This window comes from Styela clava, chromosome 14 (genome assembly GCF_964204865.1).
Source record: "Styela clava chromosome 14, kaStyClav1.hap1.2, whole genome shotgun sequence".
Classification (NCBI taxonomy): domain Eukaryota; kingdom Metazoa; phylum Chordata; class Ascidiacea; order Stolidobranchia; family Styelidae; genus Styela; species Styela clava.
The window spans coordinates 11,308,286-11,335,383 of NC_135263.1; the positions used below are offsets into that span (position 1 = coordinate 11,308,286).

The window sequence follows — 27,098 nt, forward strand, 5'->3', positions numbered from 1 at the left end:
GATTTTTTTTTTCAACGGCATTGTAGGCTAGAAACTAGCAAAATGCAAAGTAGCATCTAGTTCTCGTATAACCCCTAAAAACAGTCTGCAGATGCATATCCGAAAAAAATAAGACGTTGCGAGAAATTAACTGATCAATTGCATTGTTATGTCATAAACGATGTCAGAGCCAATAGCTAAATATTGGTACACAGCAGTGTAGAAATGCGTCAAGACTTGAGGGTTTTGAAAATTGCCAGACAGGCCCGAAAATTAACAATTTGAATATATATGAGTGATCGCAGCCCCAACTGACGGTACCTTATAATAGTTTACTAGATTAAGTTGAGGCCGGTTTTGTATGATTTTTCATTTTATTCGTGTCTTGGCTTGGTGGGCAACAAATAAAACGCGGTGGGTCACAAAGGGCCAGTGGTTCGCCATCCCAGACAGGCCCGGAATTAACCATTTGAATATATGTGAGTGATCGCAGCCCCAACTGACGGTACCTTATAATAGTTTAGTTTACTAGATTTAGTTGAGGCCGGTTTTGTATGATTTTTCCTTCTATTCGTGTCTTGGCTTGGTGGGCAACGAATAAAACGCGGTGGATCACAAAGGGCCAGTGGTTCGCCATCCCTCCACCTAAAAAAAAGTTTTATGCACAAAAGGACTGCTGTCTTGTTTGATACCCATACTGAACTACAATCCGAAGCAGAAGTAAACTTGAATCAAGAAAACCAAATAGTATTGAGATTAGGTTTATTAGAAATCACTGACAACGAAAGATATCATCGCAGGGCCAACTTAACAAACATACTGTAAACCATAACAAACTGTTAAAAAAACATATCCTTAGTTAATTAAAATGTGTCACATGTGGGAACGGCTCACAATACAACATTAAGACGCCTAGCGTTCGTAGGTAAATTATTATCAGCCATCATATTTAATCACAAGAAGCGTGCTTAAGTACAAAACACATACATATAGTATCATACAAAATATTTACATTTCACAATATCATGGATCAATTACCAATCCATTTGAGCAACGCGCTGAGCTTGAACATCATTTAGAGGTGCTTGTTCCATTGGTGGAGGAGGTGGATTTGCTGGAACCGAGCCGGCCCCACCTGCAAACAAGCCCCCTTTCATGACCGCAGACACAACGGCAGCAAAAAGAACCACGCCTACAATAACTCCGATAATGATGAGAATGGCTGGTACAACACTGGAGGATGCCACATCATCTTCAGCAAAATTTTGAGCCTCTTCTTTTGGATCACCATAAGCCTCTGCTTTTAGTTCTCCAGGTACATCATCTTCGACTGATATAGGTTCATCAGCTGTTTCAGTGTCGTCCGATTCTATGTCAGCGTTGCTCCCTACTTGTTCATTTTCGTTCTTTAAAGTTTCACCAACAACCTCTTTCGAATTTTCCATTTCTATATCAACTTCTTTGATATCAATTACTTCATCACCCATGCCAGTTTCTTCTTCCAGAACAATCTCGACATTTTCTTCTTTGATTTTCAGTTTTGGATCTTCAAGTGGTGGATCAACAACAACTGTTTCTTTAAGTATGTCTATCGATACTTTCTCATTTGGTTTATCGTTGGCAACTGGTTTTTCAGAATTTATCATTGAATCATCGAGATTACCAATTTCTTTACTGCTAACATCTGCATTCTTATCCATCAGTCCTGTATCCGTATCATCAAGTTTTCCATCAGATTTTAAAACCGCTTCATCAGGATCATCAGGTACATAGATGAGACGTGCATCTTCTATATCGAAAGTACGCGGCGGTCGTACTTCTTCAGTTTCAACCACTGGTTCCTCCACACCCTTCAAAACATTGAAAAATAATTGTAAATCAAAAGCAAGATTTGACAATAACGAATAAATTATACCAAAATTTTCACTCTAATTAATTACTCACGACATGGATGAAAAAATCAATTTTTTTTCATCCATTTAAATTGTGTGTGATTGAATCAAATCACAGTCGATCCGTATCAAGATGCAGTGAATGAAGTCTTTTCTGAAGACGCATGATAGTAGACTTCAACATGCTTCCGAGCATGAAGCAGACAGAACCAGCGCTCTATTAGTTGCAAGCTTCAGCACATTAGTTTGAAGCGTAGATGATAGAAGCATGCACACATTATTAGTAAGTTGACAGCTGCGAAGTTGCATTGAAAATATGTATTCAACACCTCATGACCACAAATTGTATTGTTTGATTCAATCCAGATAATTTTATTTCAAATTTCTAATTGATAATTGAAAAAGCACACACAAAATTGATGAAATTTGGCAAATGAATTTGAAATAATTTACAAATTCAAAACACTGGGCGACGAATTATAAAGTAAATAAACAAATCGCTGATGCTAGAATCGAAAATATCAATTCTTAATATCAGGGCAAACTTTAAAAAATGAAAAATTATTTGAATTTTTATGGGTCATGTAAAAATCCCTAAGATAAAAGTTAACACGAGATGTATCCAGTGAATACTAAAGCTACAGAGAATACTAAAACAAAGCAAAACAGAACTACTTATGCTGATCGAGAAGGCTAAAAAGGAATATATACAAATGGGAATGTGCTTCAATACCATGGTAAGCAAAAGGACAAGAGCTACATTTACATAGTTTAAAAATGCTGGACGTTTAAGTACAATCGGAGTTGTGTCCAAAAGTTTAAAAAAAAAACAAGATCGTTCCAGAAAAGTGATTTATAAAAGATAGAATTTGCAAAACAGTTCACAATTTTTTCGGTCCTATTCGGAATGTACATTTTTGTGCACAACATGAATATTATCAAAAGAATCAATCAATGATATCAATAGTGGAATATCAAATAACCTTAAAAATGCCTGATCAAGTATACCATGTATAACCATATCATCAAGATGTGATTGATCTACTGCTAACATTAATAATATCGCACTATACTACTACATTTCTTTGGATTCTAACATCTAGCAGGCTGGATATGTTAATCGATATACATATGCATTCATTTAGTGTCACCCATATTTAAATGTTTTGTTAAAACACCATCATGTGTTGCAATGAACTTCAAATATATAGGGAACACTGTTTTGACATGAAGCAAGAATACCTTAGTCAAATTTTTAATTTATGATGTAACAATATCATAATTTAGAAACCCTTGTCGCATATTAAAACAGTGTATTTATTTTGATGAAAGCACTGACATCACCAGTAATCAAAGTTAGCAAAATTAGTAAAAAATTATGATATTTCAACCCATCAATAAATTTCTACCTATTAGGAATATATAATATCTACCTAAAAGACAATATGCAGTCTAACAAGATGATGAAATACACTGATATTAGTAAGCAAAAGAATGTTATTTCTACACACGAAATCAAAAGTCGATTTATAAGCCAGCCAGGAATGATTCATGTGGCAGATTTTGTAATCAAGCAATATTTTAATATGATAAAAACACACACAATTACAGAAATAAAAATGAGGCAACATTTTTGTTTCCAAAACATGGTAATTGTGAAATTTCGTGCAAGCGCAATCCCATTAGATTAATGAGTCTTCAATCAAAGTTATGGCGATGTGATGCTATCTTATTCAATTGAATAAGAATGTGACATCTGCAAATTTAATTTTGTGCAGCGGTGTCTCATTTTGGTACCTCATCTGGTGGCACAATATCTGGTACTACAGTTGCTGCCAGTGGAGTAGGTTCAGGTTCTCTTGCTAGTCCTTCCATATTTTCAACATTGGGATAATTGTCTGCTATGCTAATAAATCCCTCATCTTTGGCGTCAATGGGCGGAATGTCCTAAATAAAGAAATAATAAGAATTATTTTATTGATTAAGAGTATGTGAGCCGTGACGATAATTCATTTCTATCATTTATAAAAAAAGGTTTCATACATCTCCATCACATCCAGGGGTGACTCCGATTCTTTCGTAAGCTTCGTAAATATTGAAAGTATATCTTCTATGGAAAGATAAGTCTCTGATGCATCCGCGGTAGTTTGTATTGATGTTCTTTACATATTGACTAAATCTGTAAAAAAAATATGAAGTTTAACGTTGAATAATGATTTACTTTTCCCACAAAAATTCGAATAAAAAATCAGTTTAACTTACTCTTGTTTGATGTCATTTCTATGAATTCCGCCAAACCAGACATCGCCTTGAATATTTGGTGACCAATCCGTGAAAGTCATGTTTATGCTGAGCCTGTTGTGAATTGTGATGAAACATTTGTTAATACAAAAAATGATGTTGGTTCACTAAATTATGTTTAATTGCATTTTATATTAGAGCGTTTTACTTTTTCAAACTCTTGTCAAAATATATTGTTGTGTAGTTTCTCATTTGCATTCTGGACTTATAATAATAGGTACAAAGTTCTAATCTAAAACAAGCCAAGATTCTTATTGAACTGACACTGTATATGTCCTCATAATCAAATAATAACGAGCCCAAACTTATACTTACTCAGTGTTGAGGACCAAAGCAATCATCTTTACGTTTCTGCCAACATTAACTATTCCGATCTTCACGTTGAAAGCTTGTGCAATGGTGGATACATCTGGGTATGTGTCAGTGCTGACTCCTTCTTTAGGTTCATCCCAACCAAAATTGCAAGACAAATGCAATTTTCCATCTCTAATTTCCAAAGCAAAGAATTGATCCTAAAATGATAATGAGAAGTAGAAAATTTTATTCACTGTATTCAAATGTGACATTTGGCAATTGTTATTACTGTGAATATAAAAATAACATACCACGCTCTGTCCGACGAAAAGAAGCAGGCCATCATGTTGTTTAGTCAAAAATTTGAAGCTAACAAAGCTGATTCCAGTAGTATCTGCATAGGAATTTAGTTGGCGAAGTTGTGTTTCACTTGCTCGAATGTAACTGTCAACACCTCGGAAACGCCAATATCTATTGCTAGTTGAAACGCTGAGTGGTGATTTGCGTCTGAAATGAAAAAAAGAGCATAAATTAGGGAAATGAAAGATACTAGGATAAAAAATAAAAACATATGTTTAGTATCCATAATGTCAATCAAGCAACAAAAAATTAGATTTCAAAATAAGCAAACAGATATCGGATTTGACCGTTCAGACCAAGAAAATCTAAAACAATTTATTCTTGATGAGCGTCCAGTCCTAGAAAAAGTTTTGACTAAATCTTGATTCATGTTTCCATAACTAAATACGTTATCCTCTCTTAGTATAACAAGGTTTGTTACAACTCACCCTTCTCCAGCACAGGTTTGACCAGGCTTTGGACCATTGTATGAAACAAAATTCCAGAGTCCAACACTTTCATCATTAACTTTAACACCCTCAATACATCCAGTCATTTGATTGTTTTGTATTTTTCCTGGTAGCTGTTAGTAGAAGTATATATGTTAGAGATTTGGTATGATTGATAATTATCTAGTTTAGCATTAAATTCATTTCCTCATAGTAATATTGAAATACAAATATCTTTATGAATATCTTTAGGTAGCTAATTGAAACCATTTCAAATTTATATCTTACATAATTTCTTACAAAAATTCTGAATAATATACCGGTAAGTGAAAATTTGTCAGAAGATATAAAAAAAATTCTAATCACCTCCAATCACGAATACGCTTATTGAAAAGTCATTTCATGACTATATAAATATATTCATGCATTTATAAATTTAAAATAAAACTACATGCAACTACACCATTTAATTTAATGACATCTGAATTTCCAGTTCAGTATAGTACTAGGACAAATTAATGACTTTGATAAAACTATAAATAGTTTTGTACCGGCATGGGTGGCAAACCACCAACAACAAATGGCGTTGTCTCCCTTGGTAGAGACGATTCTATTTCAGCTGCATCTGTTTTTCCAGTCTGGACTTTACTAGTTATGGCACCAGAATTAAACAAGTCTCCACGCCCTTCTATAGGATTAGGGTAAAATACTTCCAGTGATGCATCATTTCCATTTCTGCAGAGAAAATGATGAAATGAGAATATAACACAAGATGACATTGTGAAGGTGAAAAATGCACCTATGTTCAGTATATCATAAAATGTATTATGGTATCTCTGTTTGTCATGATGTTGCACGTGTACACTGTTAAACATAACCATGTTTTATGTGTGCCATTTAGTCTTGTTCATAGTACAACTCAGAAACTGAAACTGCTTTAGTAATGTTACTTGTTTTGTAAAGAAGTCATTTCCATCATAACTCCCAGAGTTAACTTTAGCACAAAAAACTAGCTTTGCACTAGATATTTGCTCAGATGGGTGCCTTTGTTGTTATGTACAGATGAGTATATAGGAGAAGATAAGTCAAGTGTGGAAATGAAGATTTGATTAAGATAACTGCTTTGAAAGAGATTAATAGGATGACAAAAAAATGCAGATAGCTTGAGAAGAATGATCATCCATATTTCAAAATTTGATGCTCACAGCTGATGACGCTTGTACATGTAAACAAACTGTTTATACAATGACATATGTGATGATGAGATGTCAGTGTTTTAAACATTACTGTTGTTTGGCTGGTTTCGAAGGGGTGTCATAGTTCTACCGTTTCAGGCAGTTTTTGATACATCAAAACACGCCAACCCATCATAAAATCACCAAAACTTAAATTATGATGATGACTTCTGCTACACTATGAAATATTGCTTCATTTCTGATATCTTCAACATTGTGAGTGCACAAATGCTGTGCAACTTCACTCATTCACCAAATCCACTCATATCACCATACAACTTTCACCATTACATACCACTGGCAATGGATTGCCCCCTAACAAGAAGATGGTCTTGTGGGAGACCAGCCTTTCTGGTGCACCAGGCAAATAATCCGCCCTTGTTCTTCTATGGCGGCCTCTACGATATCCATCAAGGTTGAAAACTTGTAGTGATCCAATCTTGTTTTTTTTTCTTTGTTTATTAAAATGTGTTTATGTGTTATGTGTTCGTACAAACGTGGATAAGTTTAAAACTACGAGGTAACAAGATTTTATATAATTAAATGATGCACCTTCAAATAATAACCCAATTTTATTTCTGATTTTCCAGCGAATTACACAGATTCAGAGAATTAGTGAAAATATAAAACTTTGACACTATTACTTTATTCAACTTCACATACCTTTCTATGACAATACGATGCCACGTTTCATCATTGATTGCTGGATGTGTACCAATAATTTCACCAACACCAGATCCAACTTTATAATAATAGTGTACTTTGCCTCCAATAGTTTCCAAAGCGATGTAATCCCCAGAAGCAGTCTGTAAACAAGTAGGAGTGATATAACACCATTTCTTATATAAAATATCTTTATGCTTTATATATATATATATATTATACATACTGAAGCATCTCCTAAGTATAAGAGAGAATTGTCTGGTGATTTTGAGATGTTGACGTACATTTCAATCTTGATGTTGTCACTGAGATCAAATGACTGTGGTGGGATGTGAACTTGTGCATATTCAGGCTTGGCATCTGCAGCAGCAAGAGGTACATGCTTGAATTGCATTGATACCTTGACCTGTAAAACAGAATGTTCTATGTTGAGATTCACAATGAAAAACAGAAGCTTCAGAGAGTAAAATTTCATTGAGTCAATAAAAAATTTTGCCTCATAATTTTGTTATCCAAGTCGTCATTCAAAATTATGCAAGGTACCAGTTTTTAACTTACGCTGTCAGCACGGCTTCTTGACAATTCAATCTTCTTTCTTATTTCACCTATTTTTTCATCCAATGCAAGATCTTTAGGAAGTAAAGCGATTCTAGCAGCACGTCGATTAAGCTCTTCCACTTGTGCGTTCATATCAGCAATTTGGTCGGGTAGATCAGCCACTAAAATGACAATTTAAAATGTGAATCAAACGGGTGACAAAATCAAATCCTATTTAACATAACTAATGCATTTGTAATATGATTAGAAAACTTGGAAAGCGCCCATTACCGATATGAAAACTAATCCTAAATTCCTCTCCGTTAACAAAATGGTCTTTTAGCATGCCATATGCTTTTTCTCAACTACAAACTTATTCAATCTGTGTCATTTAATAGCTAACTGTTACTTTTGCATGGGGAACTGAGAAACAGAGCCAATCTGACACTTACATATGTCTTGAACATCAGTTAGCTCTTGATTAAGTGGAATATTTGGATCAGGAGCTTGGTCAATCTTGTCTTGTAATTGTTGTGCTGCTCTCAAAGCATCATCAGCAATATCTGAAGCTGCTGCTGCATCTTCTTTTGTTTTTTGTATTTTGGCATCAATATCACCTGAATGAAAAAAAAATGAGTATAGGCATTTGAAGAAACATGTATGTGTGCTGAATAAATCTGAAAGCTTTTGTGAATGTTACATCTTTCATACATAGAAAATATCACAATATGATATTTTCTTACCATGATCTAAAGTAGTAGCACCATCTTTCACTGCTTCCATTCTTTTAGAGAGATCTTTTGCCAAAGAATCCATTTCCTGAGAACTCTTCTTGGCAGCCTATTAAATATATTGAATATATGTCTATGTCAAATCTTGTTTCATTAATTGAATGTTAAACAGCATGTACCATCATATATATCATTCAACTTACATTAAGATCATTCTGAAGATCACCAATTTTGGTATTGAGAATATCTTGTACTTCATTGAGAAGTTTCCCACTGGCAACATTTGCTTCATCAGCTGCTTTACCTAAATTCTTTTCAGCTACATCGTCTCTTGCTTCTGTAGCATCCTACGAGAATAATACAAATTTTTTACCACAAAATTCTTCATAATTTTCCTTGTAAAAATATGTTAAAAGTTGGTATTATTGCTGGTCATTTTGTATTTCATCAGATATAAATTTAAACTTACCAAATCTGCCTTGTCAGCTGCCTCTCGTGCATTTTCCATAACATTGATAATATTCTGATATCTGTTTGCAGCTTCGACTGCTCTAACATTACGAGGATCATTCTTTGTTTCTTCAACCAGTTGTGAAAGCATATCGGCATCATTCTTCAACATGTTAGCTTTTTCAATAGACTATAGAATAAAGAAATTTTGATCAATAATCAACAAGGATGCATAAAGACATCAAAACTAAGCAAGTTTAGCTGAAAACCAGCGAAAAGGACTGCTGAATATTATTGACTAAAACTGCATCTTGTGTAAAATTGAGACTAGTCAGGTAAATTTTGATTTCGAAAGCAGGCATAAATATGGGTTACGTTTCACTGACCGACTAAATCACTAGATATTTGAGAACACTTTATTACTGGCAAGTAATGCAAAAAACTAACCATATTGACAAGTTCCTCCATTCCTTCTAATCCCACAACATAAGCATCATAAACAGGTTGAAGTTGATCAATAGCTTCGAGTAAAGCATCGCTGTCCAACACACCAGGTTCATCAATACCACCTCCATTTAACACATTCTGTGCATCACCAATTATTTGATTGATTTCTTCAAATTCAACAGTAATTCCTGTAAAAAAACAAAATATTGATGTGATATTCAACCAACTAAATCAAAACCCGCCATGAAATAACAAATTAGACACTTACTGTTAATGGCATCTCTGCCTGCTGTGAGTGCTTTACTATTGGCGGCATTCAATGTTGCTACTTCTGTTACAGTTTTAATAGCATCATTCAAATGAGCTCTTAATTCTTTCATTTTGGTCAATTTGTCACCGAGATCTTGACTAACGTTTCCAACTCTTTGATCCAAATCCTCGGAAGGCAGAGTGAAGTTGATGTTTACTAGTCCAAATACTGAATAAAGAAAAATATTTCATATGAAAAAAAAAATGATTCATGTTTGACACTGAAAAATAAATTAATCTTTTTCTATGAAATAGCAAGTATATTTGTAAGCATTCGTTAGATCATATTCATACTTACAATAAATAACAATATTTATATCTGTTTTACTTACATTCTTCTGCTTGAGCTAGTTCAGCATCAGCGACCTTCTTCATAGGTTTAAATACTCTCATCTTCATTCTTGTTAACAACATTTCAGCGTCATATAATTTTTGAAGATATTCGTCATTGTCTCCTGAAGCATCTTCCTCAAGCTAGAATTGTAGTACGAAAATAAGTTAGATATAATCTTGAGTAAAAATTCTCACAGCAAACCACACAAATTTCAATAGAAAAATAAACAGTAAACAACTGCATGCAACTTATCTCCCCAAATCAATAAGGTAAAACCAAAACTGTGAAATTCAGTCAGTGCTTCGAACGATCTTTCAAATAAGCTTCAGTGTAAGAAATAGTGCTTTTGTAGCTAAGCTATGCCCATCATTTAATGAACGATCATAACGCTCATATAGCTAAAATTTTCCTGGTCTATCAACTTAGTATTATGGTGTTTGTTTGTACCACATGCATGGATTCTCTCCTTAATTTTTTTTTTAAAGAGCCAACACAATGGATTCTATGCTCAAAACACAATTACAAAGAGTAATTAATTATTCAGAAATAAATGATATCTATTTTAATAATTAAATCCTTGTGACTTTATTTATAAAGCAACCCTATTGTGCTCCAAATAGACAACAAATAAAAACACACACAATAAATTCATTCAGATTCAAAACATTCACAAAACAAATGCTTGCAACATTCAGTTTTGCGAACCTCATAAGCTGATCCTTCTTCCATAAACATGTCTGGAATCTGGGGGTGAATTTATTAATTATATTAGTGATTGAAGAAATGGAAAATGTTAGTAAAGAGTTGAATAGAAAGAAAAGATGGATAATGATTGAATAATTATCTGAATTATACAATGAAGAAGATGGAGTAAATTAAAATATCTCATGTCAAATATGGTCAGAATATTCTGCAACTCTTTTCAAAAATTTAGTTGGAAATTACAAATTATGATGAGAATCAATAAGTAAATGAAACAATGAGATTGACAATGCAAAATCATTATGATATCAAATTGTTATGTAAATGCAATTTTACTTTGAATATATCAAGTGTTCGATAAAACAAAATCATTATTACCTTTTCAAGAAGATCTTTTGAATCTGTTGAAAACCCACCGATTTCATCATTAATATCAGTGGCATTGGCATCTAATCTTAACATTCTTCCACTAGTCTTTTCAATGCTTTCTTGAAGTGCCTCAGTTTTATTGCACATAGCAGCAACCTAGAAATGAAAGTGTTGAATACTCATAATTTGCTTCAATATTCCAGGTATATTGATGTATTAATTCTTTAATAAAATATTAGGCTTTTGATTATATTTTGGACAGCATTGAGACAAGCGAGTAACTTGTTGAAGGGGTTTTTGTTACAGGTATTCTAATGATCACATCTATAATGTGCTATTACACAACTATTACATTTATCCATAAAAATTGATGAATGCAGTTAAGTTACATAATAATAAACTTGACACAAACAACAGAAATTATACAAATTACATGAACTGGTTACACTACTATATGGATTTTTGAATATCATGTGTGGAATTGTCGATTCCCATTTTTGATTACTCATTGCTTAAGAACTACTGTTCTTATTCGAAATAATATTATTAAAGTAAAATACAAAATAGCATATCTTTTGAGACTATGTTATTTTAATTTAAAAGTACTACTTTTTTCAAATACTACCAGCTATAGAGCACAACTACAGTCTAAGCAAAATAAAGCAGCATGCAAGCACTCACTGCAAGTTCAGTTTTTCCTACAGCAGATTTAAGCGCAATGTAAGAGTCTTGTTCCTTGGAAGAAGAATCGACAATAGGTGCAGGTAAACCTGATGCCTCCTGGCAAGCAATTATATTAAGCAAAATTAGGCACTACATGCAAGCGGAATAATGTGATTGCAGCAAATAAAGGGTGTAAAAACTAAACTAATGCTTGTCCTAATGTCTTAGAACAAATCTAAGAATGTAGGGATGTCATTATATAACCAAAAAAGCATATTCAAATCTTTTCAATCCTTTTGAATCAAAGCAAATTTGAATGCAAGCGACTTGCAAAAATATCAAACAATTGTTTTAGATGAAACATTGAAAATGCGCTAATCAAAATTGCAATTCAATGACTTGGAATCATTGCAAGACTGCTTAAATACTCTTTTTAACAACTATGAACTGAAGAATTATTACAACGAAAAGATGACCATAAGAGAAGAAATCGAAAATTCAAGTTAGTCTCTTATGTACAGTAATTATTATGTTCTTATATTGAACATAATCATAGTACTTCATAAAAAAAACTCAAAATAATCAAAACCAATCAAACTTTAGCAAATAAAATGAAAGCATCTAATGAACAGAAAGCAGCAATGCATAGCGGCATTGTTTATCTAACAAAAAATATTAAATTAATATATTTCTATTTGCTACGACTGTAAATCTACACAATAAAATCTTTGCTATATTAATCACAGCAAAGTAGTACTATGTTATCACCCAAAGCTACAATCCTACTAAATATGCTATAAGGAAATATTACCTCATCCTCTTCAGACATTATCATATCATTCAAATCATTAATTTCGGCATTCAAAAGCTTATCAGCATCATCACTAATGTCATTCATATGTTGTTCTGTCTCAGAAATACGATCCTAAATAATAATATTTCAATTAGGAACAGTGCTATATAAAAACTTTGAGATAGAAAATTAATCATATGTATACGGTATCTTTCATTCAATATATCGAATATAACTTACTTCGACATCCTCAGAGCGGTCCGCGAAATCTTCAAGTCTTTTTGCTGCTGCAACTCCAACTGATACTTTTGACAACTTAAGACTGGCGCTAGCTACTTTTTCCGTCATTGGCTCAATGGTGTCAAGAAGATCATGTGTACAGGTGTCACAGCCTAAAAACATCCAAAATGTTCTTCAGTAATGTGGCATATTGAAATAAGCCCTAACTTTTATAAGTAAATATGTATATACTCACTTTCACATTGAAGACCGCCTGGTGGTAGAATGTGACGTTCCAGTTTGCATTGGTCGCATTGAGGGCCAGTGATACCTGGTGGACATTTGCATTCGCCATTGACCGGATTACAATCTCCATTGTTTCGACAATTGCAGGCTAAAAATATATGAGAGTGTCAGACTTCCATGAACATTCATGTCAATTTTTTTTAATTATTTGCTGACAGAAGATTTTAGAGGAACAAGAAAAGATGAAACTTTGTGTTGAAAGTTTGAACTTCTCTTTGTTGCAGGTTTAGAAACCTTCGACAAATTTAAGTGCCGACTGGGTTGGAACATTGTTGAAATTTGGCACAGAGTGCTGATGGAAGTATCAAAATGTAATAATTAATGCTGCTGTGGTTTTGTGGACATGTTGGAAAACATGGCAGAGATGGTAAAGGGAACTATTATATATAAAAATAGGGACATGTTGGAAATCAAGAAACAAGTTTAATTATTATTCATTTGTGGAAATAAAGCCTGTTGCACTCACGTTTGCATCCCATGGATGAGTAGTCCCAGTGCCCTGGTGCACATTTGTCACATTTCAGTCCGACAACATTTGGTGCACATTCACATGCTCCAGTCACAGTATCACACTCATTGTTTCTAGCACCAATCCCACAGCTGCAGTCTTGACAACCAATGCAGGAATCCAAATTGTAATATCCTATTAAAAAAAATGTCATGGTAAAAAAAAATCAGTTTATAAAATTTGTAATTGCAATTCTACGATGCTCGGTACTAACCTGGCTCACAACGGTTACATGAGATACCAATAACATGAGGCTTGCAAGCACAGAATCCATATGTATGATCACATTGCAGAGTACCACATTCATTGCATGGACATTTGGTACAGTTCTTGGCAATTTTGGCATCTCCAAAAAAGCCATCTGCGCATCTTTCACAGTATTTTCCACCAGTATTGTACAAGCAGTCTTTGCATTCACCTAGAATGAATGACAAAATTGTATCATATCATAAGTCTATATAACGGAGATTTAGAAAAAAACCGCATTATTTTGAAAGAAATATATAACTTACCACTTATCGGATTGCAAATTTCCATCACCAAGTTAAAATCAAGGTTTCCATGGCAATTGCACTGTTTACAATCTCCACCGATAACTGATGGGTTTCCAAAATATCCGAGAGCACACTGGTCGCACTTTTCTCCTGTGTAACCAATCTGGCAGTGACAGACAACATCACCATCTGGAAAAATGTTATAAACATAAATTTTGGATCAGTAATCGGGACAAATTGACCAATAATAAACAAAATGACAATTTTCCTACCTTCATCATATTCACAAGACTCTGCGAAATTTCCATCTTCTGATGGGAATGGACATGGACAAGGCTGGCAAGCATCTGGATCTCCAGTAGTTGCATCTCCAATGTATCCATCTTTACATTTTTCACAATTTTCACCAGCCTATAATAAGTTATGTATAAAAATGAGCATTTTCTGCGTACAATATGGATGAGATAATTAATTTTGAACATCGCCATAAGAATAATATTTTGAGAAAAAAATTACCGTATTATGAAGACAATCCTTCTTGTCAATCAATTCACCATGTTCATCACAAGTTTCACAATGTCCATAACAATGGCACTCTGCACAATAACCCAAATAAGGTCCACGATTTTCTCTAAAATGTCCACTGTCACACAATTGGCAAGACTCTCCAGTGTATCCTTAATAAAATTTAATTTTTTAACTTGTGATTCCTACTAATAAATTAAAAACTGTCTTGAGTTGTTCTATTTTTTAAAAATGTACCTTTGGGGCAGCGGCATTCCTCAACGGTTGGTATAGTTGGACCTGATCCGAGTTCAGCATCATAATCAGTAGTTGACATACTAACATCCGAAAGCCTGACGATGGCTGCATCTGGATCATCAGTAGCATGGATACGCAATTTTGACAAAGGACTAAGAACCATCATCATTTCTTCACGTTTCACTGGGTTTCCTACATTAAAAAATACATGAGTTTTATAACAGCTAAAATATTGAAAAATAAATGAACAACTTAGTTGTATGTTATAGTATAGAAAATACTTACCAGTGCTTTGATGAACAAAATTTGATTCAGTCAAGTTGAGGAATACTGATTCTCCATTCTGTTTGTTTCTGTTTATCCAGCCAACAACCATACCATTGCCCTGAAGTAAAACACAATTGGTTAAATCAAAAGCACAAACAAAACTCAGTTTTAATAGTTAGGTTTTAATATTATACAATACTAACCTCCAAAATGACTGTTGGATTTGGAGCAGTTAGAGGAGCAGGTTGATCTCCGGCGACCGAAACAAATGTACCAGTGCTGTCTCCTCGTCCACCTTGTTCTGAAGTGGTAATGAAGTGTAAAACGCCACCATAGGATCCAATTTGGTCATTCAGATATGCTTTTGGTGCAGCCCAATACAAGTTGGTTCTGGCAGGTTCTTTAGCTCCTCCATTTTCATAGATATCCACGGTAAGAGTGTTACCATCACTCTGAATTTCTGGTGTATCTCTGTAATAATGTTTAAAAGATTTAGCAAGCTAAAAATTCTGATATAATAAAGGGATATATTGAGGCACATACGTTTTCAAATTCAAAAGCCGCCAGCCTTCCATATCAATAATTTCCTCCATGGGGTATCGAGTGCTGCTACATTCAACTGTGGCTCCAAAACAGAAGCATTTTGTGCATCCGAGAGGATTTTGTTCATTCAGATAGAAAGTACCCTGTGAACAGAAAAGTGATATTATTAATATTAACAATTCAATCATTAATATTTAGATGTGACAGGCTAAAATAACCCACCATTTTACATCTATCACATTGTTGTCCTTCTACATTTTCTTTGCATAAACATTGTCCACTGGCTGGATCGCATGTTTCCGAGATGCTTCCACGTGTATCACAAACGCAAGGGCTACAATCAGGGAATCCAAAAAATCCTGCTTTACATTTGTCACATCTTAGTCCTTCAACATTTTCTCTGCATCTGCATTGACCATCATCCTTGCTACATCCAAGGTCAGTTGCATTTTCTACCCCTTGAGAATGGCAATCGCATGCAACACATCCAGCAAGAGGATGGAAGGAATGTGTAAAAGGAAGGCATTGATCACAAGATGGGGAAACAGTGTTGGGTGGACAGATGCAGTTTCCATTGATCTAAAGTAAATAGTACAGAAGTTTTAGAAAATATAATATTATGCAATATTTACAACAATTGGAAAGCAAATTTTACGATTTAAAAATGTATACATGATGTTCTAAGACCACATTTTCAATCTATATTTACACTACAGTTATTGAATCTTACCTCATCACATAATGCACCATCACAATCGCACGGTTTGCAATCTGGGAATCCATAGAATCCTATCATACACCTGTCACATTTTCTTCCAATCACATTTGGCTTGCAAGGGCATTGACCACCATAGTCCTGAAATAGTAATGATAACTTGGTAAAAATACTGCTTGTTTTCCGGCTGTATTGATTCAGAGAAAATTACAATTATTCACACTTACCTCACAATCTACATCTCCACCGCCAACTGTGCCAGCACCAGAGCAATCACATGGTAAAGCTCCATCATTGAAGTCCATAGTTAATGAGAACACTGCCTTGCGACAAAAGTCTGTTGGAGTTGTCGCAGAGTCAATCAATCCTTCAGTTCCCACTCCATAACATTCATCAAAGAATTTTCTTGAATGATCAACTGGTTTTAAGTCAAGTTGATCAGCGTTATAAGATTCCTCTGGTATGGCAAGAATGTAATCCAACCAGAAAGCTTTATCTGTAAATTGAAATAGGAATTTTGAAATTAAGATTTAGTAGTTATGACATTAATCTCAATGTTATTTATGGAAAAGTTCCATAATTTTTTCTATAGAATTTACTCTGTATTTAATTTAAAATTTCTTCTTCAGAGAAATCTTGATAGGCAAATGTTTTTTTCCTAGTCGTTTACCTGCTGGCACTTTAATTGTCATTGTTTGTGGTCGGTTGGTGATATCAATAACCACAGCTCCATTGTTAGATATAACAACGCCTCTGCATCCATCTCCGCTTGGACAAAAGGTAACATTTGCAGTTCCTTCATGTGTAAGACCGCCATCAGAGATGATAATATTAGGTGAGAATGATACATGGTTGGGGTTGAAATAGTGAAGTAAAAATACATATCTGAAACAAGAAAATAATTAGATTGCTAGGTTAAAATGGTTTTGAGCTGAATGTATTGGTAATTAACTGAATACAGTTCTTTATATAATGTAAATAAATTCAATCATATCATATTTTGTATTGCCAATATTTCATATTCAATGATATAATACTTTGAAATAACTTACCGGCCAGGATCAAGATCCATGTCAATCTCTATAGTGTTGTCTTCACCACCAACTAAGACAGTATCAACTTCCCCAGTAGTTTCAGTAGGAGGAACAGAATCACCACCTCCTACTTCAATCTTGTGTCCAGTAGCAGAAGTTGGATAAGCCCAAGCAGTGCATCTGTAAATATATCATTAAAACCAATTATAATTTGTGAGAAAATTTTCAGTTTTCCAATTTCTATTGAAGAAATTTTTTTCAAATTTATCATATAACAAACTACAAATACATACTCATCAAATTCGGGTCCTTCTTTAGTGATGCACTTTCTTTTAGGTTCCACATATTCCATTGTCCATTTTTCATATGGAATTGCATGAACACGACTCACATAAACAACATCACCAGCACCAACGCTCAGGTCCACTTGGATATTTGGGACAGAAATATCAAAGACCTAAAAAAGAAATGAAGACAATAAAGCATTGTACAGTGGTAAATATTCATTTTTAAAGGCTATACATACCATGACATCACTCAAAGGTGTGAGTGCAACTTGCCGACAAAGGAAAAGATACTCGCACGAGTAGATATTGAATTTCACATCAGAAAATGTGTTTCCTGCTAAATCTGTAACTGTGGCATCGACAGTTTTCATTCTGTCTCCAGTACTTGCATATTCAAGAACAAGGACGTATTTTCCTGCGCTGTCTACATCATTCAAAGTCATGGACACTGTATGGTGATTATCACCTTTTTTGTTTCCATCAAGTAAAACCATAGTTGGGTGTGCAGTTGTAGGAGAATCATGTCTAGAAAAATATATAAAAATCTTAAGTAACAGTATAATCTAACTCAATATTGTTGAATATAATTCTCTTAAACAATGACAACAGAATACCAGCAAATGTCAAATATACCGTAAATGAAACTATACAAATACGAACAACAACAATGACATATTGAATCTTGCATCAACAAGAAAACATTATATCATTCTATATATAAAATAATACATATAATATAATATAGAAATATGCACATCCATATTTTTGTATTTTACTTACTGTGCTTGCTCAGCGAAGGCCATGGCTGCAGCCTGAGGAGTTCCAGTGAGTGGTATGTGTGTGTACATGAGACAATCTTTTCCTGTTTGAGTTAGTGTTGGCTCACAAGGTTCTGTGATTTTAGCTTGAAGAATTCCCGGTTCATAGTATTCAGATGGCAGAAGAACAATGTAGTCAATGAGAAGTCCTGAAAAAATATAATGATATGGTTAACAAAGCAAAACGAAATCCAAAAATTTATTACCAAGGATGTCATATAAAATAGGTAATTGTACACATGAATTATACTACAAACTAGCGAAAAGAAAAATATTAATAGAAAAAACATTCAGTATTTATAACCAATCTATAATAGGTTGAATTATCGAAATCAGAGACAAAAAATGATTGATAGCAAATCAGTCCAAGACATAATTTAAATACCAACCTGGTTCGCCTTCAATAATGATGTTCCATTCTCCACGATTAAGAACAAATACGCTGTTAGCAGTCATCAAAGCTGGACTTTGACTTGGTTCAAAATCAACAATAAATTTTTGCTCCGAACCTAAATTAGTAAGAAGAATTATTCACAAATGTTCATTTGCTATGGGGTTGAACAAAAATAATCATGGAAAGCACTCCACAAAGTGACAACAACATAAACATGCATTTTGTGATGAAACACCATAATTAATATTGAAATAAAATGAATGTAATTCTTCAATCAACGACACCTAGACTTCTATTTTATTTAAATTTGATTATCTATTACCGTATATGGTCTTACCATCAGCTGTTACCGGTGAAAGAGTGACATTTGCTGAAGTTGTGCCATCGGGTTGAACGTAATAAAAGAGCACTCTGTACAGACCATAACTCTCCACATTGACTGGTACAATGATTTTACGCTGTGCCAAATCAAACATATGACAACATGCAGTTTATTGTAATCATGCATTTATCCTAATGTACTAATAATATTCCTAAACTTATCTTGGGTCTATGAATCTGGGATACTGTCTTCATTGGATGATGTGCAATATTTGTGCATCAAATATAAAACAAAAGACATGCAGAGAAAATTCAACTTAATACCATGCAGTATTTATGTTGTGTTGGAGGTCAAAAATATGATTACCATTTACCAATCCGAGATGTCCAGAGAATTCAGTTTAAATATAATTTGGTATCAATAATTTTTGAATAAGATATTTTCGAAAATTTATATAATCAGAATCAATGTTATATAAACATGTTTCGAATTTTCAAATTTTTCATCATATTTCCAATTTGTGATTAAATAAAACAGCTATGCAAAGCTGTAATGTCATAAAATCAAAGTTGTTAGTAATGTGCTCTCATGCAAAACAAAATAGTCAAAAGTGTGTGGATGGACAGACGCATTAAAATAAACATTTCCATTTGCCATGGTTCGTGCACTGGAAACTCACAATTGGGGCATAGAGGTTCTGCGTCACTGTCATCATCAGTAGAAGTTTTCGGAACAAAGGAAATAGTGGAAGAAAGAACCCATGAATGAGGGTTGACATAGTACATCAGTATTTTATACAAGCTGTTCTGTGTTATAGTCAGATCCAACACAGCTTTTGGCTGAGCAAGAAATAGAGAGATTGGTAAAATCAAAAGCCAATATGATTATCTAAATAACATATTGTGAAAGAACATAAAACAAAAAAGTAGAACCATGTTTCATATAATATACATTGTACTTTCACTAAAATTAATGCTATGAGAAGGAATAAAAATTCAACTTATGAAATGAATTTCGATAAAGAATTCAGAAATTAATTTTAAACTTGTTTATATTATGTATACATATACACTGGTGTAATATGCATAGTAAAATATTTATATTGTCAGTACATTTAAAACTATAAATTGTTATTTCTCAGAAAAATAAACAAATTTTACTTTGAACTAAAATACTAAATTTACCAAGAAATATCACAGTAGCATGCTTTAGAGAAGTTATGGTTAAAAAAAACTCTATGAAAAACTTTGAAAGGTAAATAGGAAAAAAGAAATAGATTTGTGAATATATTTCCCAAACAGAACAGATAGATGTAAAACAATTTAATACACATTTAATTGCACATTTATGAGGATTTTTGGGGGGATATTCTACCTTTACTAGATGTATATCATTAAATAGAGTATTTGGTCACATACTATTTTAGCTTTATTATGATATAAAAACTAATGACTGTTACCTTATTTACATACTTTCTTATTGTTATCGAAATAGCTTTTAGCTGTTTATACAAAAGCACATACCTGGACAAGAGAAAATTCTCCATAACCTTTCATACTGAAAGCTGGAAAATGTTCTCGATTGAAACCAAAACGCAAGATTTGGTCTTCAGTTGTTTTGCCATCTTCAACCTCAAATCTATGCTGAAGTAGAGTTGGGTAGTAGTAGCCTTCAGCAACACTGAAATCAGTAAATAAATTAAAATTAATATAGTGAGAGTAGAGAAATATACACAAGTGATAACCTTTTATAAAATAATACCAATTAGTATCGTACCTATCACATTTTCTGCCTGTTACTCCTTCTTTACAACGACATTGCCCATCTACTGTGTCACAATCCTCTGTCATTGCACCACCAGCATCACACTGACATCCAGTACAACCAAAGTAATGGCTTTCCTCAAGTCCAAAAAATCCATCATCGCACTGAGAGCATCTTTGAGTGCATGTATAGGGTTTGCACCAGCAATCACCAAACTGAAACAAAAAAGATTTAATAAGTCCCATATTTTATGAGGTAAATGGCTATGCTATGCAGCTCCCTGTATGATAAAAAGTGGGCCTAAGACTGATCTCCATATTTGGTAACTTAATTAACGATGGCTCGTTAGCAGATATTCATTAGATTCACTTGTCATGGTCTATCATTGGTTAAATTTTAGCAAACAATAAACAACTTACCTCTGTATCGCAGGCAGCAACACCATCGAGTGTTCCCTGGAGAAAGCAATTACAATCAACACATCCGAGTGTTAAGTTATAATGCAGGGGACTGCATTCATTACAATACTTTCCAACAACATTCTCTTTGCAGTCGCATTGGCCCTTAATTCAAAATAAGTGATTCAAATAACAGTTATCAAAATGTAACCTTAATTCCAACCACAATGTAAATATCACTTACGGTGGTGAAAGCAAGACAGACGCCTGGTACAACAGACTTGATCCCTCTTGGATCACATTTACAGTCTTCACATCGAGGGAAGTTGAAGTAATCGGGTGCACATTGGTCACAACGACGTCCACCAATATATCGGAAGCAGGTACATTGGCCAGTCACCACATCACAAGTCGTTCGTTGAGAACCTTGTACGTCACAGTCACATGGGATGCAGTTCGGATAGCTATTGATAAAATATGACATCAATCATTAAAGTTAGTGGCGCTACATAAAGGCAAGCCCCTTGGGAAACGAATGAAATTCGAATCTCATTATTGAAGCTATGATGACCTTACCCCAGTAATACAGTTACCTGACAATGGTACAAGTCTGGCTTATTGCTTATTTTCTGTTGGTAATTCATCATGTAAAATAGATGTGGTCGTACCACAAGATCACAAAAACTTCTAAATCGAAAAAAACTGATACTAGGTCTTACTTGTAATATTCTGGCGCACATTGTTCACATTTAGGTCCTTGAAAGTTAGGTTTGCATTGGCATTTTCCACTCTCCTGATCACACATGGTACTTGCACTTCCAGGGCTTGAGCATTCACATTCTTAAAAGAGAATAAAACCATGATAAATTTTCTTCGAATTGCTATATATAAAAATAGAACCATGAAATACAATACCTTTGCATTGTGGGAAGTCGTAATAACCAGGTAAACAGCGATTGCATGATTCTCCAGTCACCAACTCAGTACAGAAACACTTTCCAGTATCAGGATCACAAATCTAAAAATAATGGGACATACTTAATGTAATATTCGTAATATTCTGACATTTACCATTTTACGGAAGATAAACTATTACTACTTACATCTGAGGTAGTAAAAGCTGTGTAGCAAGCACATGTTTGACAAAGCGGATATTTGTAGTACCCTGCTGCACACTGGTCACAATATAATCCCCCGAATCCCTCATCACAAGTACACTGTCCGCTGTATGGGTCGCAAATATCGCTAATTGCTCCTTGACCAAGACAAGTGCAGGCTAAAAACACAAAATTAGTAAGCAATCAAATAAAATCACGCAATTTGATAGAAGTTGAAAAAGACTGAGCAATAGGCAATACATATATAGTTTAGCAGAATACATTGTCTTGAGTCATTGTACACAGTCTTGAACTGCAATGCACACAACTTTAAATGAATTTGATCGTCATGAGAAAGATAATTAATAAAACTACTTACGTGTACAATCTGGGAAGTTATAAAATCCAGCGGCACATTCACTGCAATATTTTCCAGCAAAATTGTACTTGCATGGACAAATATCATTCTCTGGCAAGCAGATTCCATCTCTGGTACCATTGTAAAAGCAGGGACAGACTAGAAAGTAGATTGCATCAATTAAATTGAGACAAAAAAACAGGCATTCAAATTTTTGTGCAAGAAAATAAAACAAAAACGTGAATGTGAAACGAGTGGTGTATATCAAACATATCACTTAAATTAAAATATACTTTTTCAGGTATAAATTTCAATCACCTTCCATGTACATTTCATCTTGAAGACATGCTTTATATTAACTTCCAAATACCCATATCTCAGAACAACTGATTAGGATTTTATTCAACATAAAATAACTTTTAAAAATTTTCATTTCCAAAACCTTCCCAATTCAAACTTAAATATACAAGTAATAAGTGCTAAAAGATTGAAATTTCTGTGATAAACCACACCATGTGAACGAAAGTTTTTTATATGTGAAGCAACACCAGTCACTCCACCATTTATATTTACCATTATCTCCGAATTCTATCAAGAGAGAAAATAAAAATGTAATAAATTATTCTACTAAATGTATATGTATTACTAAATGCACAAACAATCAGATGACTTACGTTCGCATTCTGGGAACATGTGATATCCAGGTGCACATTTATCACATCTGTCTCCTGCGTACTTGGGCTTACAGTAGCATCGTCCAGTCACTGGTTCGCATGTACCAACAGTGAATGCGCTATCACAATCACAAGCTAAAAAGTAAAAACAAAATAATTAGAAAATGTGAATGTGTGCACTTTACCATGCATACAAGCACAAGTGACTTTGTGTACAGGCAGGTTGCGTGACATGAATTTGAAGTGTAGGTGCTTTATCCTTGCTGAAATTTCCCAAAATGAAACTACTTTTAAGGATAATTTTGTGTTCATCACTGAGTAAACATATATAGTTATATAATAATATCCATATCTATGTTATGCATAAGGTAATTGTTTTTCCCTTATCTGTGTCACTATATGTTTGCCGCTATATCTGAATCTGAGGAGTATGAAGTAGTAACTAACAATAGATAGGTAAACCCTTCCTAATCGTGGAGTAAATATATATAATGATCGTCCAAGCCGATGGAATATGAATATGATTTGATCTCGTTTCGACCACTAATTCACATGCTGGTGGATGAGACGGACAATCTTAGTTACCCCATGGAGGACTCATTGCTCCTGGTAAAGGTCGATCAAAATCGATATCAGGGTGAGGATAACCTTCACGATCAAACCACCAGTCGATAGTATGGCCCTCACCACGACCCGTTGACTCAGTCGGAAATCTGTCTACCTTTCCAGGCCCAGGCCTCCATGGTTCATTGGAATCAAAATCAGGGGAGAATGTAATGGTAGAGCCAAAGGAAGCAGATGGTGTTGAAGTAGTTGGATATATAGCAATGTCATCTCGGGATTTAGGTCCAAAGAAGAGTAGCCAATCAGGAAAAGCTAAATTGTTAAATGCCTTGAGAATGGAGAAATCTAGCAGTAATATCAAGCCCAAGTAACTTTGGTTTGATCAGAATACATGGTTGTTCGTAAAATTTCCGTATGTGTTTATTCAGGCCTTAAAATTGGTATTCATAATTCAAACACAATGGTATTTACATAGTTATAATATTTTATGTTTGCCCTATTACATTGTTGACATTTCCAAATAAAAGTCCTGAGTTCAAATAAAAAATATATTAAGGTTGATTTAACATATATTCCGTTTAATATTATCTTACTTGAGCTGTGGTAGTAAAAGGGGGCGCGTCATTACCCCAAGCTATTGAAAACCTGTTGAAATGTGGGTGGGGTTTTTATATATATATATATCAAAAATGCACTCACGTCTGCATCCCTCAGGATGTCTTGGGTCAACATTAGCAGGTCTGTAGAAACCATCAGCACACTTCTCGCAGTTGATTCCAGCAGTGTTATGAAGGCAGTTTTTGCAGACACCACCTCCTTCGTAATTGCCATCCAAATCAAGAGATTGCCGTCTTATCGCGACTTGCTCGTCGAAATCGCATTCAGTGCTGTGGCCGTGGCAATTGCATCCTGAAATGTTTGATCGAGTGATTATTTCGAAATATATGACAAAAAAACAAAATTCATTTGAACCTATTATGAGAATTTTAAACACTTACGTTCGCATTGATTTGCACTTTCTGGAACAGCAGCTTTCCATTCTTTCTGGACAAAACCGGGACAACAATACTCGCAGCTATCTCCACATGTGTTGTGTCGGCATTCGCATTTAAGCCTGGAAATCATGAAAAATATGTAGGCTATCAATAAGGCACTGTATCGGTAGTATAGATATGACTAAATCAACGAAACCTACTTGTATCTATCATCGGGATCTGGCAAGCAAGTATCAGCGTGGCCATTGCAGACACATCTTCCACCAATGCTAATATCTTTGATACTGTAGAAATACTGCAAAGAAACAAATAGACATTATAAATGTAAGTAATAGGTAGATTCACCCAGAATTGAAATTAATTAAATGAAAATCTACTCAAACCCACTCTTCTAGTCACAGTGGGATCTTGTCTCTGAACTGCCATCAAGTGTCCGAGAAGTGTTTTGGTGCGCAGAAGACGCAGTCTCACGTCAGTAGCCTTGCTCCATTCTTGAAGAACTGGGGAATGCGAGAAATTTTTTGCGCCAGGACGCCGATTGATGATAGAAACAATTACCTGAATAATAATATTAATAACAACATGATAGGTTTTAGACTACTTCATAAGTATGTTTGGTTGGTGCTGGCTCAATGCCATTTGGTGGAACTCACCTCGCCGCGTTCCAATGGAACAACGTCGGAGTATTCTGATGTACACATGACGCTATCATCGCTAGTAATTTCTTCAAAAGCATCGATACCAAACAGATTGTGGCAATCACTGTCACTGTTAGCAAAATACTGCCATGGTTGGAAAGTTTTTCCGTGATCAGACGATCGTTCCAAAACCCAGGTACCGGCACGTGGAGAATTGGCGAACTTGATGATGGCATATGCGACGTGGAAAACCTAATAATAAATTTATAGATAATCATGACTGAGCAATAAATAAAGGTTGACCAATACAAGGAAGTACATACCAGGCATTGTTTATTTCATTGCAACATAATGTTTGATTTCTAAAATATTTGAATAGAGTCGATAGGACTAACGTAATTACCAATCGCAATCTACATCACATAAGCATGGTGGTCCTGGTATTAGACTGTGTAACATTTTCGTAAATAGAAGAGAACTAAAATCGATGCCCCACGCTTGGCCTAGTATAGGTGCCGTTGAAAATTTTCAATTAATCACATTGTTATGTTGAAAAGGATTCGACAGGGAGTATTGGATTGATAACGAAATAATTTCAAATAATGGTTTCGTAAAACGCTGCTTGTGTAAAGATCACATATCAAGCGAATCATTTTCGGGAAGCTCGTAAAATTAATCTGTTTAAATCATTTAACACGCATAAAAGTGTTTTCACCTGCACAATTAATTACACATCAGACACAATTAGTAGATTGCAGTTACAACGATTTTATTACACTGTGTTTTAATTGAAGGGTTATTGCGATAGATAATACTAGTTATTATGAGCACGCTAATTAAGTTGCAATATTCGTGAGTATAATTGAGGGGGTTAATTTTTTACCATTGAGCAATTTACATTTGTCAGAGGGTTAAAATGTATTTTGCCATTAAACAATTTACAATCAATACGGCTTTTGTTTCATGTATTTTTACCATTTGCCGGCTTTACGGCGTTTGTAGCTTAAATTGCCTTGAGGGCACAAATGATATCGAAGGAAAATCTTTAGAATTTTAAGCAAGCGCTATTTTATAGATTTTCATTTTTAAGCGATTGGTGTTCAAAATGAACGTAAACTAAAATGAGAAAAATTACCCTCAAAGACCAGCGGGGCGTCGTCGGAAATTCAAGATTTGAGCAAAGGTAAAACTATTCAAGCGAAATCGAGAGCGCTTGAGCTTTCTTATCGGTCTTGGAGGAAACCAAGTGCACGCTATGCTGAGCGCGTGAGCGACAGCAGCATTACGTTAACCTTCCGGTGACCAATTACGACATTCCGTAAAAGTTGAATATAAATCTTGGGACATGATCCGGCAAGTATGGCCAATGGGTACATTTGCCCTGCAAGTGACGATTTATCTACGCACCATGCACGGCAATTCGATATTTTATTTTCGCAAATATCAAATAATAT

The 27,098-nt window shown here is 34.4% G+C and overlaps 1 protein-coding gene across 6 annotated transcripts in view; it reads right to left on the minus strand.

The window, feature by feature from the left end:
- Positions 1-724: 724 nt before the first annotated feature.
- The window catches only part of LOC120340896 (laminin subunit alpha-5-like), a 28,168-nt gene continuing 1,794 nt past the window's right edge, over positions 725-27,098 (minus strand). Inside the window, exons 3-60 of one of the 6 annotated variants that reach the window (XM_039409289.2) lie at positions 25,660-25,896; positions 25,394-25,564; positions 25,207-25,301; positions 25,010-25,125; positions 24,711-24,920; positions 23,448-23,582; positions 23,347-23,361; positions 22,795-22,932; positions 22,422-22,594; positions 22,234-22,336; positions 22,038-22,158; positions 21,563-21,782; positions 21,340-21,483; positions 20,933-21,135; positions 20,680-20,836; positions 19,172-19,292; positions 18,830-18,949; positions 18,403-18,589; positions 17,862-18,147; positions 17,629-17,792; positions 17,354-17,515; positions 16,972-17,186; positions 16,529-16,797; positions 16,317-16,442; positions 15,809-16,165; positions 15,587-15,729; positions 15,247-15,514; positions 15,062-15,161; positions 14,777-14,968; positions 14,531-14,691; positions 14,287-14,425; positions 14,033-14,203; positions 13,735-13,938; positions 13,479-13,655; positions 12,963-13,100; positions 12,728-12,879; positions 12,506-12,619; positions 11,713-11,811; positions 11,041-11,187; positions 10,666-10,704; positions 9,959-10,100; positions 9,586-9,795; positions 9,318-9,505; positions 8,890-9,060; positions 8,624-8,767; positions 8,433-8,529; positions 8,142-8,306; positions 7,711-7,871; positions 7,379-7,558; positions 7,153-7,295; positions 5,806-5,989; positions 5,255-5,388; positions 4,778-4,973; positions 4,488-4,684; positions 4,134-4,226; positions 3,915-4,050; positions 3,669-3,818; positions 725-1,829 (exon numbers count right to left, since the gene is read on the minus strand). In XM_039409289.2, coding sequence (XP_039265223.2) covers positions 1,014-1,829; positions 3,669-3,818; positions 3,915-4,050; positions 4,134-4,226; positions 4,488-4,684; positions 4,778-4,973; positions 5,255-5,388; positions 5,806-5,989; positions 7,153-7,295; positions 7,379-7,558; positions 7,711-7,871; positions 8,142-8,306; positions 8,433-8,529; positions 8,624-8,767; positions 8,890-9,060; positions 9,318-9,505; positions 9,586-9,795; positions 9,959-10,100; positions 10,666-10,704; positions 11,041-11,187; positions 11,713-11,811; positions 12,506-12,619; positions 12,728-12,879; positions 12,963-13,100; positions 13,479-13,655; positions 13,735-13,938; positions 14,033-14,203; positions 14,287-14,425; positions 14,531-14,691; positions 14,777-14,968; positions 15,062-15,161; positions 15,247-15,514; positions 15,587-15,729; positions 15,809-16,165; positions 16,317-16,442; positions 16,529-16,797; positions 16,972-17,186; positions 17,354-17,515; positions 17,629-17,792; positions 17,862-18,147; positions 18,403-18,589; positions 18,830-18,949; positions 19,172-19,292; positions 20,680-20,836; positions 20,933-21,135; positions 21,340-21,483; positions 21,563-21,782; positions 22,038-22,158; positions 22,234-22,336; positions 22,422-22,594; positions 22,795-22,932; positions 23,347-23,361; positions 23,448-23,582; positions 24,711-24,920; positions 25,010-25,125; positions 25,207-25,301; positions 25,394-25,564; positions 25,660-25,896 — 9,996 coding nt within the window. In that variant the 3' untranslated portion in view covers positions 725-1,013. Of the gene's footprint in view, positions 1,830-3,668; positions 3,819-3,914; positions 4,051-4,133; positions 4,227-4,487; positions 4,685-4,777; positions 4,974-5,254; positions 5,389-5,805; positions 5,990-6,784; positions 6,942-7,152; positions 7,296-7,378; positions 7,559-7,710; positions 7,872-8,141; positions 8,307-8,432; positions 8,530-8,623; positions 8,768-8,889; positions 9,061-9,317; positions 9,506-9,585; positions 9,796-9,958; positions 10,101-10,665; positions 10,705-11,040; positions 11,188-11,712; positions 11,812-12,505; positions 12,620-12,727; positions 12,880-12,962; positions 13,101-13,478; positions 13,656-13,734; positions 13,939-14,032; positions 14,204-14,286; positions 14,426-14,530; positions 14,692-14,776; positions 14,969-15,061; positions 15,162-15,246; positions 15,515-15,586; positions 15,730-15,808; positions 16,166-16,316; positions 16,443-16,528; positions 16,798-16,971; positions 17,187-17,353; positions 17,516-17,628; positions 17,793-17,861; positions 18,148-18,402; positions 18,590-18,829; positions 18,950-19,171; positions 19,293-19,835; positions 19,996-20,679; positions 20,837-20,932; positions 21,136-21,339; positions 21,484-21,562; positions 21,783-22,037; positions 22,159-22,233; positions 22,337-22,421; positions 22,595-22,794; positions 22,933-23,346; positions 23,362-23,447; positions 23,583-24,710; positions 24,921-25,009; positions 25,126-25,206; positions 25,302-25,393; positions 25,565-25,659; positions 25,897-27,098 lie in introns of all 6 variants that reach the window. The other 5 variants (XM_039409286.2, XM_039409288.2, XM_039409287.2 and 2 more) reach the window with 5 other exon arrangements.